The 19,051-nt window shown below is 40.8% G+C and overlaps 1 protein-coding gene across 1 annotated transcript in view; it reads right to left on the reverse strand.

Moving 5' to 3' along the window:
- Positions 1-691: 691 nt before the first annotated feature.
- Positions 692-19,051, reverse strand: part of alx4a (ALX homeobox 4a) — a 20,475-nt gene continuing 2,115 nt past the window's right edge. The window contains exons 2-4 of the mRNA XM_020605595.1: positions 8,731-9,050; positions 5,221-5,349; positions 692-4,650 (exon numbers count right to left, since the gene is read on the reverse strand). Coding sequence (XP_020461251.1) covers positions 4,330-4,650; positions 5,221-5,349; positions 8,731-9,050 — 770 coding nt within the window. The 3' untranslated portion in view covers positions 692-4,329. The remainder of the gene's footprint in view (positions 4,651-5,220; positions 5,350-8,730; positions 9,051-19,051) is intronic.

The raw sequence follows: 19,051 nt of genomic DNA on the forward strand, positions 1-19,051 counted from the left end.
GTGACTCCGATCTGTGACCATCCACGGCCGACTGTCCATGACACGGCCCATCCCGTTCCCACCAGCCTGTCATCTGTTGTTAATATACGCTGCCTAATCCGCCCTGTTCAATGTCAGCAGTTCAGAAGGGTGCAGTTCGTATTTTTGTCAACTTCAATTAGTGTGATACTCTAGCAGGTTCCTTCGATGTCATTTCAGCATTCGTGTCCCTTCAAAGGGACTGAAATACATGGGGATTTCAGAGTGTGACTACAGGGGTGACGCAATACTTTTGCAGGGTGGTGCAAATTAATAGAATTTTTAACAGACAGCATATTTACAATATGTGGCCAACCACTGTTTTGGGCGTTATGACTTGACAGGCTTCTCTTGAACCTGGTAGTGACCTGACCGATCTCTAAATCCTAAGAGTAGAATAGTTGTGGTGATTTCCTACCACGCTGTGGTATCATTTGGTTTGCTGAGGAGCTGGAGGGACCAACCATCACAGTTACTGTGCAAAAAATGGCTTTTACTGCTTTAACTTTGTCATGCGTTTACTACATCCTTTTAACAAATGTCCAATACTGACTGAATTGAAGTGCAATAACTTACTGTTCTTTAATCACACAAAACATAACACAAGCATTAGTAAATTCATACACTCATTTCAAAAGACAGCTTAAAACCACAAAAAAACCCTTTTGAAGCTCATAATTACATACTGAAAAAAAAGTTACGTTGTCCCACAAAATGAGAAAAGTAATACACAAGAATACTTAAACTGCCTTACACAATAACAAAACTTCTAATTAGTACCATTTTTCAAAAGCCTTGTAACACTTAAGTCCTTTTTGCATGTTCATACAACAGCACACGGTTATATTTTTCCTCCTATACTGATTGTTTGACTTCAGTAGTATTATAAAATGAGAAAAGTAGGTGATGACAACAGAGTGTTGGTTGTTTATGTAAAGCTAATTTCATTAACAAGATATGATTGTAGGACAAATAATTCTAGGGGTAGAGAGAGTTTTCTTGTGGAGGAAGACATCATTTGAGATGTTTCAGTCCAAGAATAAAGAGATTTATAGAGTAAAAGGAGTAAAAACTGAGTATGTATGGTGTAAACCTGAGCTACTGAATGCCAGTATGTCTGTGCCTCTGTGCAGTGGAACGGTCTACATTAAACCAACTAGAAAACAGACGGCCCTGTCCTGACACACAATACTGCAGCCCACGGCCTCAACATGGATCGGTGTTAATTAAAAGGCTTTCCTGTGCTGGCCTGTGACTGTGCCTTGGACACTGTGGTGGGGATGGGGGGCTGCAGCTTGGGACTAGTGGACATAGTGGAAGTGAGCAAAAAGAGAGGCCCAGTGCAGTGTATATGTGTGCGTGTGTGTGTCAAGGTGGGTGATTAGGACTGAGGGTGAATCTTTGAAAGCAGATCCATGACAGCTGAGGGGGAAGCATGTGTGAGGCATGTTTGTTTTGCATTTACCCCCTGAGCACAGCTGTGTGCACTGTCCTTTTCCCAGAACACCAGAACACAGCAGATGCCTCTCGGCTCGCCCTCTGTCCAACCCCTGAGCTAGAGCACAGGGGGCCCCATATCCACGTTCGTGAGGGGACCTTTTCAGTTTTGGGATGTGTGTTCTATAGTGAGGATTATGCATATGTCTTGGATTTGGACCGGGGAGTAAAACTGGATGTAATTTGGGTGACTCTGGGGTGATGTGCTCTGCTGACAGATTATAGCCTGCATTCCACTTCTCGTACCTGCCCAGAAGGACAGTAAATGTGGTTCCATTTAGAGAATTAGGAATGGTTGCTCTGCCTGAAGGTGTGCTACACAGTATCAGGTTTGCTTTTCAAGCCCTTGAAACCTTGCAAACAAAAGAATAACATGCATAACCACATTGGTAAACCTCATCTCCTATTTCTGTCACTGGAGGAGGAAGTTACCAGGGGAAAAACAAGGTTTACTATTTTAAATTTTAAATACTATGACGATATGGCTACAAGGATAAGATCTGGGATCCGAGAGATGGGTCTCATCTCTGCCTGGTTCCAGACATTTGGTTCCAATCTTAGTTAAAAATAAACTTGGAGTAAAGGCTATAACAAGATTCCTCATGGCGCTTTACACTGACAATGTCAGTGGTTTTGCTAAAGTAGGTCCTGCTCAGATATATCAAAGCTAATGAGGCTGGGATCAAACTTTACAATTGATCCATGCCCCCATACTGAAACTCCCAAACAGCTGCAAAGTTACTTTGTGTTCACAATTTCCCAAATATTCTTTCTAACTGTAGTCAAATAAACCTGTCTGTGGTCAGTATTCGCTGTTGGGTCCCTTCAAGGACAGTGCACACAGGTTGCTATACATGGAAGATGCACTATATTTTGTCCAGAGATCCGGAAACCGACTAGTTACACCTACAGTGGAATACCACCTGATGTCAGGTGGTATTCCATTCAATTAGTTTTTGTCTGTTAGTTTTTTTGTTCAATGAAATGATTAAACCCATGTAATATATATTAAAGTAATTAGACTTTGACATATGGCCCAAAGATAAGGCACGAGATTACATAATAACGCAGTACCCAGCTGATATTGCACTTTAGTGGTGCAAATTCACAAACAAATTTGCAAGTACCTAGAAAGTAGGTAATTACAAAAAAACCACAGACACAGTGTCTCTGTTCACTTGCTAATACTTCATCTGTAACATCTTTGCTATAGAAATCCCCTTGACTCTTCCTGTTGCCTCACTTGCTAAGATCAAATACCATCATTCACCATCATCCCGAGGTATGTTAGATGTGTAGCCCTATGTGATGAACATGCACGTGTTTGCGGTAAAAGATAGCGCTTCAAGGTGTCTGGGGAAGGAGGATGAAGCTGGTATTTTCTCCAGCCTGTGCTTGGGTTGTCTTTGGTGCCACATCCTACTGAGATGCTGTTAAACCTTTCTCAAGATTACTCTACATTATTCTGGTCAGTGGCCTCCTTTGTTTGGTTGTGACAGAAATAATGAGAGTAAAAGTAAAAGGAGCACAATGACACATATGCCAGTGCTGCTTCGTGACCACTCTCTGGTCAGCTTTGACAGTCAAACACAGCCATACTTAAGTCCAGAAGAGGCTGTTGAACACTGACATCCTTTCAGTGTTTAAAAGTGTCAACATGATCTGTATAATTTCAGCCGGCCTCCTCTGTTTCAAAGGTGGAGGCTGCTGGTCTCGATGTTATTTCTGGCAGTCTGACTGACTAGTAGGCACTTCTCTCTCTGAAACTCCTGAGACTCAAAATGCAAGGGGCACAGTCATGTCCTCTTGGACTCTGTCCTCCTGAAAACAGAGCTGGCTCTGTTTGGAAACTGGTGCTGCAGGCTCTTCAGTCCGGAGAGCAGCAGGCCTGCTGTTCCCCTCTCATACGCCCCTACACATACTGTTCTTCCTCATCCGTTTCTTCCTCAATCTGGCCATCAGCAGGCTGAGTCGGTGTGTGGCAGGTGGATCTCACTCTGACCATATTAAAACAAACCACATTTCTGTTTGACTTTTAAATGCTAGAGGGTACAACCACTTCTAAGTTCTGTAGTCAATGAAATATACACCTAGAGGTGGATATTTTAATGGTGGTTTTGGTATGAGAAACTTCAGAATGTGACAAATGTGCTGGATATAAACAGTTTTCTGTAGCTTTATCTTAGCAATGGCATAACTTAGGTTCGACATATGCTAATGCTGATAAAGACTGCTTTAGAATAATATGTACACAACATGTAAGAAATAAAATTTAAATTTCAGTCTTTTAAGGGCGCTTGCTGAAATAAATGTCAAATCAAATTAGAGGTAAAACAACAAGAGGGAAAAACACAATAGCACTCAAAATTTAAATAACACCCAAAGAATAAAACAGCACCTGAACAAAGAACTACCGTGACCCTAAAAGCACTGTACAAACAGAATTTCCTGTATTTTAGTAAATAAGTGCATGGATTTGTTTGAAATTAATCTTCCTAACATTTGCCTTCTGCTATCAACAGTACTAGACCACAACTCCTGTTGTACAGTACAGCATCACCTTTGACCAGCCTCTACACAAAGCTCTGTCGCCAATAGTGGTTGCTTTCTCCCACCTGATGGGTTGAGAAACATGGCATCGCCACACCACTTATCTTGCCAGATCTCATTTTCTTTTTGAGTAATCATTACCCATCCATGTATTTGCATAATTATTTTAAAGCAACATTTATGAAGGTAGCCGCTGTTGCCTTTAGAGTCACCGACAAGGTCCAGGGGTCAACAAGGGTCCTTCATCCCGCACATATCAACCCATCATGTGGCCCAAGATATGGCTGCACTGTGCTCTTTGGCCTTCATGCGCAAAGCGGCAATACTGGAGGACTTGCGGTCAGGGTCCATATTGAGATCGTACGTGTTGATGCCTGCAGTCATGCCAGGAGATCCTCCAAACATGCTGCCCATGTGAGCCTGTCCCACATGACCTCCAGCGCTCGGTACACCCAGAAAATCAGACACCCCGCTGGCAGAGTGGGGGTGAGGGGTCATACAGGGAGTCACAGTGTCACAGGGCACAACGCATCCCGGCACAGGAGATGCTGCGCTGCTGCCGCTGATCCAGGAAGGGTTCTGAATCTGAAATATTGATGGGGAATCAGTTTTGTGGCATTGGACCATTTCATTCATTTCATTTTTCCATTTCATTTATTTCTCTAAGCAGACCTTGTTTTCTTAGCTCATTCATTTTTCAATGGATCCTGACAGAAATTATAAGAAAAGTACTGGGTGTTTATCCCATTTACTTGTGTTTATGCTAAGTTACTGCTGGCAATTATCCAGATTTTTTTTTTGGAACATTCCCAGGCTTTGTTTGTCACTGTTTCTGCTGTTAACGTACATACCTACTGGCTCAAGATTCATATTTTGAATACAAGCATCTCTCACGCAAAAACATTTTGCCAAACTTTTTTTTTAAAAAGGACCATATAATTCATTGCTACAACATAATCACATAACTTTCTTCAACAAAAAAAATGACGGCTTTTAAATGGTCATTTTGCAGGTAGAAATGGCTGAAACTATAAATGTAACTGCAGTAGAACAATCAACCCGCGTTCCTTGAAATCATGTTTGGGTTGAGCTCATATGATTTAGAGTTAATGGATCTGAAAATGTCAACCGTGCACTGAAGTTCTCCTTCTGTACCTGTGCGTAGTTCTCAGGGCGCGTCAGAAGAGGAAGCTCATAAGCTGTTGAGAAGTGTGTTCGGACCTGCTGCATCTGACCGAAGCGTTCCCTCTTTCTCCATTTTGCCCTTCGGTTCTGGAACCACACCTGAGGAGTGAAATTGTCTGAGTTTGGAGTTGAGGTGAGATTGAAAATTCATAAAGAGGAAGTCAATGTATCTTTGTACATTTAAAGCCTGAACAGGAACGTTCCCTCAAATCTGATTGAAATATTTTTCTATAGAGACAAAAATACGTTTCCTTTTGAAATGGAAAAGTTTTCCCATGCAGGACAGCTAAAAGACTGGAAGGGTGACTATAAAAAATGGCGATCTTCAACACATCAGACTTCTTTCCAAGAAATATTAACACTTTTGCTTATTTGTTAACTGACAAAAGCAGCAAACGTTTTGTCCGGTTATGGCAACACAAATGTTTTATGTCTGCCTTTGTTGCTGATGTGATTTGTCCTAAGCCGTTTCTGCTTTCTACTCCTACGGGAGGTTGAAAAGTGAGATGGGATTATATTGGGGTGTGTTTGCATTTTCTTTTTTAATTTCCTGAGGCCAAACACTCCTGCTATGAGATGCTGTCTCCCTCCTAAATTAAAGAAACACACAGAACAAAGGACATAATCCTTCTTTCCTTGATGCTTTTATGCAGCCTCCTCTGCACTGACTTACTCAGGATCTACAACTCTATAAAAGATCACTATATTTCTCCCCCCAGTAACATTATTATACATTAAAATAAGTTTTGTAAGCTGTCTCTACTCTTCAGTATACATTGTCACCAACAACTCTCATCTGATCACTCTCAGCTTTCTCCCTGAGTCTGTTGGCTATTATACACACACTGCATTGTGACAGTAATTGGTACAGACCTTAACAGCTTAAGTAGCTGGTTGACTTTCAATGAGGTTTTATTTATGTTATAGCCCCAGAGAGAAAAAGCAGAGAAATGCCAAACTGGAGCCCAGCAGGAGAGCTGTATGGGGCAGAAAACACTTTGAAGTGGGAGACTGGCTCAAAGGATTGATAACCCACCTCTGCTGTCACTCATGTCAGCTTCCATACCAAACGAAAAGCTATTTGAGGCTGAGCCCAGCTTCGGTTTTCCTCTGTCCACTGTTATAGTTCATTAAATGTGAGTTTGTTCTCTTTTGTTAAAACATCCACCACATCATTTCTTAGATCTGGTGTCAGTTAAAGCTAAGTCCAGGACACTGTGGACGGATACAAAACAAATATATCACAGAATTGGATTTCTCCATTTGCTTTATGCAAACTGTGAATGTGTTGTAGCCAAGGCTGAAAGTTTTAGATATACAGTATTATAAATCTACAGCTTCTCATTATGAAAATGTATGAACAGCTATGCATAATGTTTTCTTATTTGTTATGTAGTCTATAAAGTGTAGACAATAAATAACTGTCTATAAACAAGAAAGGCTATGTTTAGTATCACAAATAAAAGCAGCAAATCATTACAGTTATGAAGCTGAAATCAGGGACTGTTTGGCATTTTTGCTTTTAAAATTATTTAAACAATTAATTGGTTCTGAAAACAGCAACAGGTTTTTTTAATCACCAAACCGGTTAACTAAATTCAGCTCTAGAACTGACTAATTATTTATTATGTCAAATTAAAAGTTACATTTTAAAACATTAAATCAGAATTTCAGTTTGTTTTTACAAATGTTCTCACGCTTTCTCACCTCTTCTTAGTGAAACAACTTTGTTCATAAAGTGACAGATGTTACTTGACAGTTTTAACATTTCTACAAGTTAAAACTCACAGCTGCAACAACCATCGTCCCTTCTGTCTGTCATTTGGTGTAATAAGGGTTTTCTGCTGTTTCATCTTCTGTTCAATTTTTGGATCTAGGTCTCGGCCGTCCAAGCTCTCTGAATAACAGAATGGCAAATCTGAGATGTTTTTGAACCCCCTGACCTCCCCATGTATCTGTAGTGCATATGACTCAAATCTGAACTGAATTTCTCCCTTTGAAATACAGAGACAGAAAAAGCAGCAACTCCCAAACCTGAAATTTTTTTTAACTGCCAGCTGATTTTTCTGAGAACCATCAGAAAGTGAACACCCTCTCTGAAGCATTTCTTAGTTTTACCATTCAAATGAAAAAGGCTGCAAGTTTTTTTCTGCCCCAGACCCAGAATTCATGAGCTGTGAGTTGTTTTGCATGTGACTGACCTGAATAGAGTACAGAGCCCTGCTCTCTGACTGACAGGTCATCTTGTGTCTTTTATCTTTTTAACTTGAGTGTTTAAGAGGGCCGCAGGGAGAGCTGGGGGCTGTAAAGCTGCATCCGTCTGAAGCAGACAGGTCTCTGATAGTATGAGCGGCAAAGCACAGCAGAGCAGAGCAGCATACCTACAGAGACTCGGGGTTGAGTTATAACCCTATGGCTGCACAGACTTCCTGTGTTTCACTACAGAGCTTTTCTAGTCACAGTTCCAGCTCATCGTGTAGAAGACTGGTTGCAATCGAGTTCTTATCTCATCCCATGTACGGCACAGGCACAAAGCTAAAATGTAGCCGGTGCAGTGTATCTTTGTATCATGTTTAGCAAAACTGGAATATTTCACAAGCCTCAAAATTCAGAAATGTCAGTTGCTAAGCTGCTCAAAGCCCATGGGAAGAGGTTCACACCTACTCTGGAGACCACAGCAGGGACACATTCTTGTCTGGGCTGGATGTTAATGAAAGAAAAACACAGAAAATCCAGGAGCTTTGGTAGTCTGCGCTACATGCGCGTACATACACATCCACCTCACAGATAGAGAAATAATGGAGGTGTCTTTCTCTTTTCACCAGCTTTACAGCAGTCATTGCTTGTTTTGATGCAAATCTGGCCTAAATGTTACTAGAAGGGTTTCAGTCAGAGGTACTGTACTCCTCAGGCATGACTACAAGCCATCTGAACTGATTTCAGGTCAGAAGAATATGGCCAATGAGACCTTCCAATGGAGAAACCGCAGAGTCAAATGCCTCTTCTTCATATGGTGAGGAGTCAGCTCTGCTGGAGCTGCACATATGAGGCCCAGACATCTCAGCCCTCAGCCCCCTGGGCCCCCTGGGCCCCCTGGCCTCTGTTAACTCCCACTCCCCAGCTCTCTCCCCCTGACTCCCACATTATCAGTTATCTCTCATGTTGTTCTGTGAGTGACGTTATCTCTGCAGAGCTGCAGATGTTGAAGGATCCATGAGGTTACGTTGTTTAAACATGATCTTTCTCTTTTTTTTAAAAAAACCTACTGATTAGACAGGAATGTGGTTGCATGAAGTCATGCCACCTTACTGTAAATAGAAATGTTTTTAATTAACCACCATCTGTCGTTAGAAATCTGATATGTTTTCAGGTTTGTGTTTCCTTGTTTAGATTTATCAGCTGTTTTTTCTTTCTTTTTCTTTTTTCCTTGTTTTGCCTATTTAGCCGTCATTACATTCCTTGTTGAATGTCCTGCGTTACCTGCACACGAGCTTCTGTCAGGTCAGTCCTCAGTGCTAGCTGCTCCCGAGCATAAACATCAGGATAGTGCGTCTTCTGGAAAACCTTCTCCAGCTCTTCCAGCTGGTAGCTTGTAAAGGTTGTGCGGTTGCGTCTCTTCTTTCCTTTGTTGCTGTCGCTGCCATCTGCCTTGTCCTGAGGGCTTGCTAAGTCAGTGCCTGGTGGCCTTTCAGATGCTGCCTTGACACCTTGATCCTTCACTGTCAGGTAGGCGGTGTCCATTCCAGGTGGTTCAGTGTCTGGGACCAAATCAGTGTCTGTCAGACCTGAACTGTCTTTACCTGTGGAAGAGATAAGCATAATTACTTTATTGGCCAGGTATGTTACACACACAAATTTGTGTCCAGTACAGAACCAAGACAACCATCTGTTGGTGCCATCACACACACACACCAATGGCAGTGTTGTCCCTGCAAGGCCATCACGAGCAACTTGGGGTTCGGTATCTTGCCTAAGAACACATCAGCACATGGGCTGTTTTTATATTTCTTTCAGGAATATAAGAGTGACATCAAAACAGGTATATGTGAATTTGTCGAACATGAAAATAAAGGCAAGTATAAAAGTCATTATTGTACATGAAAAGTGTTGTTGTACATGAAAAGCAACTTGACTGGTAATGTGTCACCTTCAGTGGACAATATATAGAAGTGTAATAAGATAGATGTGCATTTAAGACACAACTTCTCAAGATTGACGCTGCACTGCACAGTTAACTGATGTAAGTCGTGCATGTGGATTCCCCAGATGGGTATAAGACAGTTTAGTACACGTGGGAAGTTGTTAACACTTCAAAGATTCTCATCTCCCTCTTTTCGAGTACTGCAACTAACTTTTTGCAGTACTTTTGAAACAGTTTTGGGAAATGGCTTTAAAGCATTTCACGTGTCCATACAAAAATGCACCTGCTATTTAATTCATAAAGTATGAACCCATAAGCTGCTAGAACATAAATGCTGATACTCTTTTTTCAGTCTGTAAAATTAAACAACAAAATGTGTCAAAACCACAATTACTGTATGTGTTTTCTGATCTGATGCCTCTATTGTCATATGAAACATATTTTGTTACAGTGGTTGCCACCAGGGACAATCACTGACCATTTTGTGAGTGCCTTAGGAAGGAAAAAAGGAAATAGCAAAACGTTTTACTATGAAATTTTAATCTAAATTGAATATTTACTCACTTGTCTCTGACAGTACATTCATAACTGATGATGTATTTATAGGATCAGAGTAATAATTCATGGAGATTGATAGGGTGGATCAAAGTAATTTCTTGCTATTTGTGAGGAAATGTTCTGGCAGTTATGAAATCAGTTGCCATGCAGTGAAGAGTAAGTGTGTTGATTTGTTTGTCTGCCTGTGTAATTGATGACCTGGATCATCGGCTGGATCCATTTGTAGTGCGTAGAGTATTCTGTGATGTGTTGGGGAACAGACACCCTGGCCACAATCTGAGACGGACAGAAAGTTACTGCATTTTTTTTTTACAGCATATCATTCCCAACCAATACAACCTCTGCTCCAAGACTCACACTTACATATACACTCACACTCTCTCTTCCACTGCATGTGGCTCTATCATGCAACTGCAAAGTCACCTGGCAGCAGGGCTGTCACAGTGAATTTGCTGGGCAGTCGTTTCTAGCTATCCAAAACGAGAAAGTCCTGACTTTGTGCTCTCTTTTCTCTCTCCATCACAAGCACTTGATTTCATCATAGATGCAATTTAACTGTAAAACCTCACACAGCAATCTGATCATAAATTTCTACAGCCGTGACTCTGGCAGTGTTCTTGTCTAAGTTGGCAGCTCTTTGTCACCCTGCCGCTGTCTCTATTTGAGCTGTGGTGGATGTGTGTTTATAGGACATGGTTCCAGGCTGGTTAATGTTGCCTGTGAGCCTCCTCTACCAGACTCAGCCTAGTGGCTAGTCACAGTACTGCATCTGTGTGTGCTGATAATAAAAGGCGGCGCTGTGGGGTTGTGCAGTGAATGGGGCACACAGTAGTGCACAAAAAGGCAAATTCAGTCTCTGGCTTCCTTCTTCATTCAGCCTATGTTACAATATAATGTATGTTAATTTTAAATGTGCCATTCTGCATAATGAGTACTTTTAGTATTTTAAGTACTGTATGTTTTGATACTTATACTGTGTACTTTTACTTAAGAAACATTTTGAATGCATGACTTTTTTCTTGTAACAGAGTATTTATACATAGTGGTACTGCTACTTTTACTTAAGTAAGGAATCTTCTTCCACCACTGCCGATGTCTATCTGTGTCTTACATATTTATTGAGGAGTGAGTATTAAAATTAGAACCAAAGAATATGAAGGTTTAATGTCACACTGTGCATGTATCTCACTTGGCTGTGGCCTCGCTGAGATAAGCGCTGTATGTATGTTATCCAGCTGTACAAGGAGAGATTGGCTGGAGACCCCTGCACACAGTGCAGTTTTTGTAGGATGACAATCTATCAGACCAGATGCAGCTCGGCCCTGCAAGATCCAGTGAGCTCTGGAGCTGTGGCCTAAATGGACTCAGGCTGTGGAGTCATGCTTTGGTGGCAGGCCACTTGCTGGGGGTCTAACATCCGCAGCATTGCCTTGCTATCCATGACTGAGATATCCTGTAAGGTTTCAATGGAGCAAATGGGTTTTATCCCACCATAAATGCTCTCTAGTTATTTCATCATATTTCCCTGGCTGGCATCCACAGTCCCCATGAGGTGAAAGCTGTCAGGCTGTTTGGAATCATGAGGCCTCTCACTGATCAAAGGCCTTTGTTTATAGCATGTCACTGATGTTTTTTTGGCAGGAGTGGGATATTGTGACAATCTTTTGCTTATTATCCATGTGATCTGCTGTAGCTGTGAGCCTCTCCAACACTACCCAAGGTGAACAGCAATGGGCCCTCCTGCAGGGAATGCCATGTGTTTGAACAACACAAAATCTACAAAGAGGCAGCACAGAGTGACCGTATAAGGCATATGCTACATCAAAATCTCCATCTCAGTTTTTATTGATTCAATTGGCTTTTTTTTGTCCATTACACACAATTCAGCTTACACCTGCACTTCTGCATGTAATGTCTGGGTCTCAACAATAACTCAGCAAAACTCACAAAATACTTCATTTCTTTTTGCTTGAATATATCATGCTGAATGTTTGCAGCTGTTTGAATGCAGTGGATCCAGCAGTCAACATCTGTTCCAATGACTGTGCACAGTGTAGAGGGGAGAGGTGCAGCTGTGTGTGGTGGGCACAGGGAAAGCTCTGCACAAATTAAAAATGCAGAGCAAGCAGAACAGTAATTTTCAGTTTATCTTATCAGTCTATATTTTCAGCTGACCACAGAACAAATTTCCACACCCAACATACAGTACACAACAGTTTTAGTATTTATTTTTTACAATAAAGCATATCTCTGTTGACACTTGGATCAAAATAAGATTTGACTACCTCTACTAATATTGTGAGGCACTTCCTGTGTGTGTGTATATCAGTGCCAAAGTGACCTTGTTGTGGGTGAGACATTCAACATGGACGGCTATTAATTCATATATGGGGAGCATCAAAGTGTAATTTAACTGGCTGTAAAGCGACAGGCACCATCCCTGCCTTTTTGCTTAGTGGGATGACCGAGGCCAGCTCACAGTGTTAAAGGGAAACAACAGATTACACACCAAACAGTAATGTAGAAAGATTAACAACATGATGCTCAAACTTGAAAAAAAACTATTTGAAATAGTAGGGAAATGTAAACAGCAAGAAAGACAAAGATGGAAAAAAAGAAAGTACACTTTGTGTAGATGAATACAGGAAACATGTCAGCAAAGTATTTAATTGTGTTATGACATTTGTTTTACTGACGTAAGGATCGGGATGTCACATGACGCTTTGAATAGTGGATAATAGTTTTCCTTGGCTGAAAAGATGGTATGCCCGATGCTGTGTGGGCTGGACAATCAAGCCAACAGAAGAATGATGATACAGTAGACAGTGAAACTGAATACACTCCAGTGCAATATCACTAACATGTTCAATTCTTCACTCTGCAACAGTAATTATTATTTTTAAATTGAAGTGTAGGGGTTTTTTCCAAGAGCTAGTCTATGCAGCCAGTGATCAACACACCCAGGTGCCCAGCATAGCCTGCCGCCCAACTTGCATTGCACTCAACCCTTGATTTCTTTCCCTGTAGGTGGTGGGTCTACAGGGCGGTTGCACTGTGTCATTGCTTCAGGCTGAGTCTGACTGGACCTCATGGACCAAGGCCTGGCTATCAGACGTTCACTGGTGAGCTCCCCTCCCAGGTCTGGCTCCTGCAGGGTGCCCCGGTTTCCCTAATCCAGGTGAGGTAGCGCAACATGAAGTGACCATTTTCATCAGGGTTTTTGAGGAGTTTTAAGTATCTCAGGGTCTTGTTCACAAGTGAGGGTAAAACCAAGCATGAGACTGGCAGGTGGACAGGGGCAGCATCAGCAGTAATGCGGATGTTGTACCAGACCATTGTGGTGAAGAAGGAGCTGAGCCGAAAGCTGTGGGTAGTGACCAAAAGAATGAGGTTATGGAAACACTGCTGAGGAGAAGAATGTCTGGACTACCTTGGTGATCCTGCTGCCACCATGACCTGATCTCAGAAAAGTGGATGGATGGAAAGTGAAGTGTAGAATTGTTTATCTTATGTACAGTACTGTGCAAAAGTCTTAGTCACCATTAGATTAGTTGTCTTAGCAATGTTTATTTGTCAGAATGCAGCTAGAAAATATAAGAAATATGTACACAATATTCAAAAACACAAAAATGTCAGCAAACAAACTGGTATTCTAAGAAAATATGAAGAATCTGGAAAGGTCAAGGACAAAAACAGGAATGGAAGATCAAAAAACTGTCAAAATCTGATGAGAGGTTTCTCAAAGCTTCTTCTTTGAGAGACCGGAGGAAATCCAGCAAGGACCCAGTTCGGCATCTGGCAGCTTCATCTGGATGCCAAGTTGATCCTTCAAGCTTCTTCTTTGAGAGACCGGAGGAAATCCAGCAAGGACCCAGTTCGGCATCTGGCAGCTTCATCTGGATGCCAAGTTGATCCTTCCACAGTCAGAAGAAGCTTGATTAGGAACAGCCTTTATGGAAAGATAGAAGCCAAGAAACCACTTGTTTCAGAAGGGCACAAGGAGAGAAGGCTGAGATAATGTATGTAAAGTCCAAAAGAGTATTATGGATTGAAATGTTCAGGTCCAGTCGTTGACAGCATGTGAGAAGAAAAGTTAGAGAGAGGTGGAAGAACAAGTGCCGGCAGCCTTCAGTGAAACATGGTGGAGGGTTTTTCATGGTTTCAGGACTTCAAGACAGTCTCCCCAAAAGAATTCAAGCTGTGCTAAGTGCAAAGGGAGGTCACAGTTTGGACTGCAGAAGCCCTTTTGTTCTGAAAATGTTTGAATATTATGTACATATTTCCTGTTTTTTTCTGGTTAGATCTTAATAAAGAGACTGAGAAATAAATATAAATTGTAATTATAACCTTGCTAAAACAGCAAAATGGTAGCCTAAGACTGTTGCACAGTATAACAGGATTAAAAACAAACAGGTTAGAGAGACATTGAAAATACTGGCTGAGAGGGACAATTAAATGCAACAACAGTGAGAACACCTGTGTTCACAGCAACAACACTGACTACACCTGTGATTTCCAACTAAGGCTAATTGTATGAACAAGGTTATAAAGGAACCCATGAAAGCCACACACCATTCACTTTTGGACTACATTGTGTCTAATGCAACACGGTTCCAAATGCTAAGGAACTGCCTGAACAAGTAAAAAACCAGACTGTGAGCATCCATAAAGATGAGAGAGTATACAACAGCATCAGCAGGCTAGTGAACATAAGCTGAAATACAGCTGCAGCTGCACATAGGGGGTGTAGGAAAAGCCACAGTACCAATAACGAAAGACAGAGAGGCTGCCATCAAAAAATGATGCCTCATAAATTTTGTTAATTTTGCAACCTTGTGGTGAAAAACAGACAGCTCTTCTGACCTACAGAAGCTTCTCCCACCACCGCTTAAGATACAGTCACAGTTTCTCTGGTCCTCTGTTCTTGAATTCTCACCTTGGCTCTTCTGGATGTAGAATTAATGGAACTATCATTTGGCATTATACTTGCTTGGTGTGATGTCTGGAGCGCTTGTCTAAACATTCTGGGGCAATACACACTGCCCACAGACACAGTACATTTTGTATGTGATTCGGAAACAGTCGGCGTGTTTTACAAACATTTTTTTCTTAACAGAAACTTTTCTTTTTGGACTATGCGATAGGTAGCCATTCACTTTGAAATTCAACACTGCTGACGGAGCAGAGTGATGATCCATCTCAGCAGGCTGTGCAAAATTCAGACTGAAGAAAAAAAAATCCATAAAACTAAGGAGCGATAAATCACCTCTGACACACTCTTCGTCTTCCTCGCACACTCCCCCTCCGTGTCCCCCTCCCTCCCATCAGCTCCCTTCTCTCACACACTGGAGCAAAACAGAATTTCCTTCCTCTTATGTTTTTGTTGTGCGATCGAAAGAGAACATTCCATCCGAGTGGGGAAAAACTTGCTAAAGTACATTTTTGTGTAGACAAAAATATTTTGCTGGCAAACTGGCAGGCAACATGCACGAACACTTCTTCCTACCAGTGATTCATGGACTGAAAATCTAAATGCTCAAACAGCAGCAGGTTACAATGTGCCCTGCAATGACGCTGGGGGTTTTAGACTCCCACTGCACTATATGATCACGAGGATGAGAAGTAATACTTAATTGTCTAATGGTACAAATACAACTATTCATTTACCAACAAACTGTTACTGAAAGATCAATGGCTTGAGGTCTGTGTGTCCAACAAAACCTACCACGAGATTTAAGACACGGTGACGAGACAAACAGCTACTTGCAAAAATAGTGTTAAATTATTTTTAGGGCTACACCAGCTTCTGTCAGTATCACATAAAAAACTTAAATAAAAATTAAGTTAAATATCTTTTTAACATAAGTTTAGGTCCTGCTGTAAATGGCCAAGTTACTATTCAATAATTTCAGTTTCAAGCACCAGTTGCTTCATTATAACATTTTTTTTCTTCTAAAAACCAGAAATTAAGGATTATCTTTGAAATGCTATGGATACAACGCTGGCGAAGTCATATGACTGGACACAAGGAGGCAATAACTTAAAAAAGACGCAGAAAGCCTTCAGTGTGTTACCTCAAAACTGTCATTCATTACAGTTAAAAATATACTAAACATGATTTAGCAGTGAAAATATAACATAGAGAATTTAATCTAATCAAATAAAATCAGCTGATATGAAAAGTCACCTTACACACACAACAGATAATATATATATATATACATACATCTGATCTGCAGCCTTGATGTGGCCTTCTACAGCTGGTGCAGTATCAGTGTTCACTTTACATGAAGCAGTGACAAAGAGACCAAAGGACGTCCTGGACTGCATGAGCCTTTGTTACCCTGCTGTTCCCACTCAGCCATGCAAACTGAGCCTAATGTAAATTCCCCTGCCAAACTTTTAACTAAATGGTAAAATGATCCTGGGTCCTTGTCACGTCCACTCATATCACTGACTCGCTGAAGTGCGCTGCAGTTGCCTGGGCTGCATGCCTGGTTCCCATTACTCCCTGCTCAAACCAATCAGCGCAGACGGCCATTATGAGAGACTGAAATGGCTGTGTTGGGTTAAAGGTAGTGAAGGAACAAAAAGGCAGAGGATGAGATCTTTGTTATGGAGTGAAGAAGCCTCAGAAGGCAGTTACACCTGGATGTTGGTTCTACTGGAGATAAATGTCTCCAGCTGTCTCTGCGGAGAATGAAATCTGTACACTTGCAGGGCAACAGAACTAGACTGAAGTCTCATTTATGGTTGAAACAGTACTTACACAAGCAGTGTGACATTAGTGCAACAGTGCCATTACCCTATCTGCACATCTCAGTCACTGTACAAGACAAAAAAGCAATAAAAGGCACAATCCCGCTTTAATCAAGGCTGCAATTCAACAACAAAGTACGACCTTTGTGCTGCTGGTGTAATTAAATGTTTACGGTGTAAAACTGGACACCAAATGTTGCAAAAAAAGCTCTGCTTTGACACTAGTGAGTTTTAAATTGGGGTTTCAAATGGATTTTGTCTGCTGTGTGCATGCAGAGGCACTCGCCCTCCTCTCCAAACAGACGAGGGCAAGAAAGCCGAGCTAAAGGTCAAACACTGAGAGAGGACACGGGCACATCAGCAGAGGAAGTGTGCTGTCTCTGGAGGCTCACAGAGTCATGTAGGTAGCTGCCGAAGTCATTGGTTGAATTATCCTCAAGGTTTATTTTCTCCACTTTGACTATTTTTATATAAATTCTCCAGCTTGTCTTTTTTCCACTACTACTGTTCAGACTTTTACTTGAGATGCTCCATTTAATGCAAGATTTCATAAATACTGAACTTTTACTTTGCAGATTATTATTTTGCCTACAGAAGTTGCTCAGATTTTTTAAAACTACAACATTAAAATGCTGCTTCATTTGTCTCCAAATGTGCACAAGGTGTTAGTATACTAACTCTCTGAAAGGTGGCATTTTTCTGTGATGAGTACTTTTAATTTTAAAACTTTACGAATGTTTAGCTGTCTGTACTTTTACCTTGTACTCAAGTAAAATTTGCAGGTTACCTGTACTCAAGTAGATTTACATTGTTGTTTTGCTACTTTTACTTTAAGTTTTCATGTGTATTTTTGGTAGTTTGTTATGTTTTATCCTGCTTTTGACAGGTATGGTTGCTGTGAGGCATCCAACAAAATCTTTCTTTAACCACACTGCTCTGAAAACTGTCAACACTCCAAGATCTACCTTGTTGAGCTCATGTGACAACATTATTGGCAATGTGTTGACTAAAAATAATAGAACTGCTTTTGTAGTCATTCAAATGCATGTAAATGTTTATTTAGGCCAGCGTGCTGTTTTATAGCATCCAAAAATGTCTGATGGCAGCTTCAGACAGCTCTGAGCCCACTACTCATGTCCTTTGACTGAACAGAACAAGCCACAAATTATAAAAACAAAACTCCCTGGAGATTGTATAAAATACAGGTCTGATAAAAAGAAATGAGCCAGGAAGTCAAATACTCCAGTATTTTCCAATAAAAACATCAAGAATCATTTATCATTTTTCTCTTCAGCTAGTAAGTTGAGCACAGTTTACTGCAATTTATTTCCAGTTAGTGGAGTAGACATGAGTAAAAAAAATGGTTTAGCTAAAACCTTCATTCAGTGACAATCGCAAGAAAAACAACCATCAGACCAGTTTTTAAACACTCATCTTTACATAATTTACGCATGAACGCGAACTTAATTTGTCTCATCTGAACGGTTAAATGTGTGAGCAGGGAAACAAAGGCAAAAGGAGAACTTTAACATCTGACTTGCATTATGCCAGAGCTCTCCTTGTCCACAGCGTAGCTTTGCTTTTTCCTGCCTTCTTCAGTTTGAATCCGGCCAGTTATATTTTTGTCTCCTTGATTGGAGTAAACATGGACTGATATATTTCGCTGAAACATTCTAACTCTGAGAGTGTAATTTAAAGAAGACAAAAAAAAAACAACCTCACGAAGTAAAGAACTGAACGTTTCTGCAGCTTACTTTACATAAGATAAAAAAAAAATCTCCAAACTTGTATGAAATGGAGGGATAGTCTTTGGAAGCGCTTATATTTAAGAAACAATTCGTTTACACACTTTCTTCGTGATTCGGACTAAAAGATACAGTTTACTCAAAGCCTCATATCTGCGGCTTGATTATTAAATTGTATTTCACCCTGATTTACCAGGATCTCTGTTCAGATGAATAGATAATAAAAATGTTAACAGGCATTATAAAGGGCCTGTATGAGCTCTCAAAAAGATTGATTACTATTCTTGACATTCTGGAGCTATAAGTGGTTTCTCAGCAGGCCGATATCCAGAAAGTGTCAAAACATCCTTAACGACTTCCACCAAACATTTCAGTGTTATACTGATGGACAAGCAGCGAGAGAAAGGAGTTTTAACTTCATGCGTAAAAGCGACTCGATCCCGGCTTCCACCGAAGCTTTGTTTTATTTTATTTTATTTTATTTTATTTTATTATTTTTTATTTTATTTTATTTTATTTTGTCAATAGCCCCCCAAAGGTTCAGATCAGTGCAGCCTGCAAAACTAACCACCTTTTTTTTTTTTTTTTTTATTTCCAT

Source organism: Monopterus albus, unplaced genomic scaffold, assembly GCF_001952655.1.
Source record: "Monopterus albus unplaced genomic scaffold, M_albus_1.0 scaffold4.1, whole genome shotgun sequence".
In the NCBI taxonomy this organism is placed as follows: Eukaryota; Metazoa; Chordata; class Actinopteri; order Synbranchiformes; family Synbranchidae; genus Monopterus; species Monopterus albus.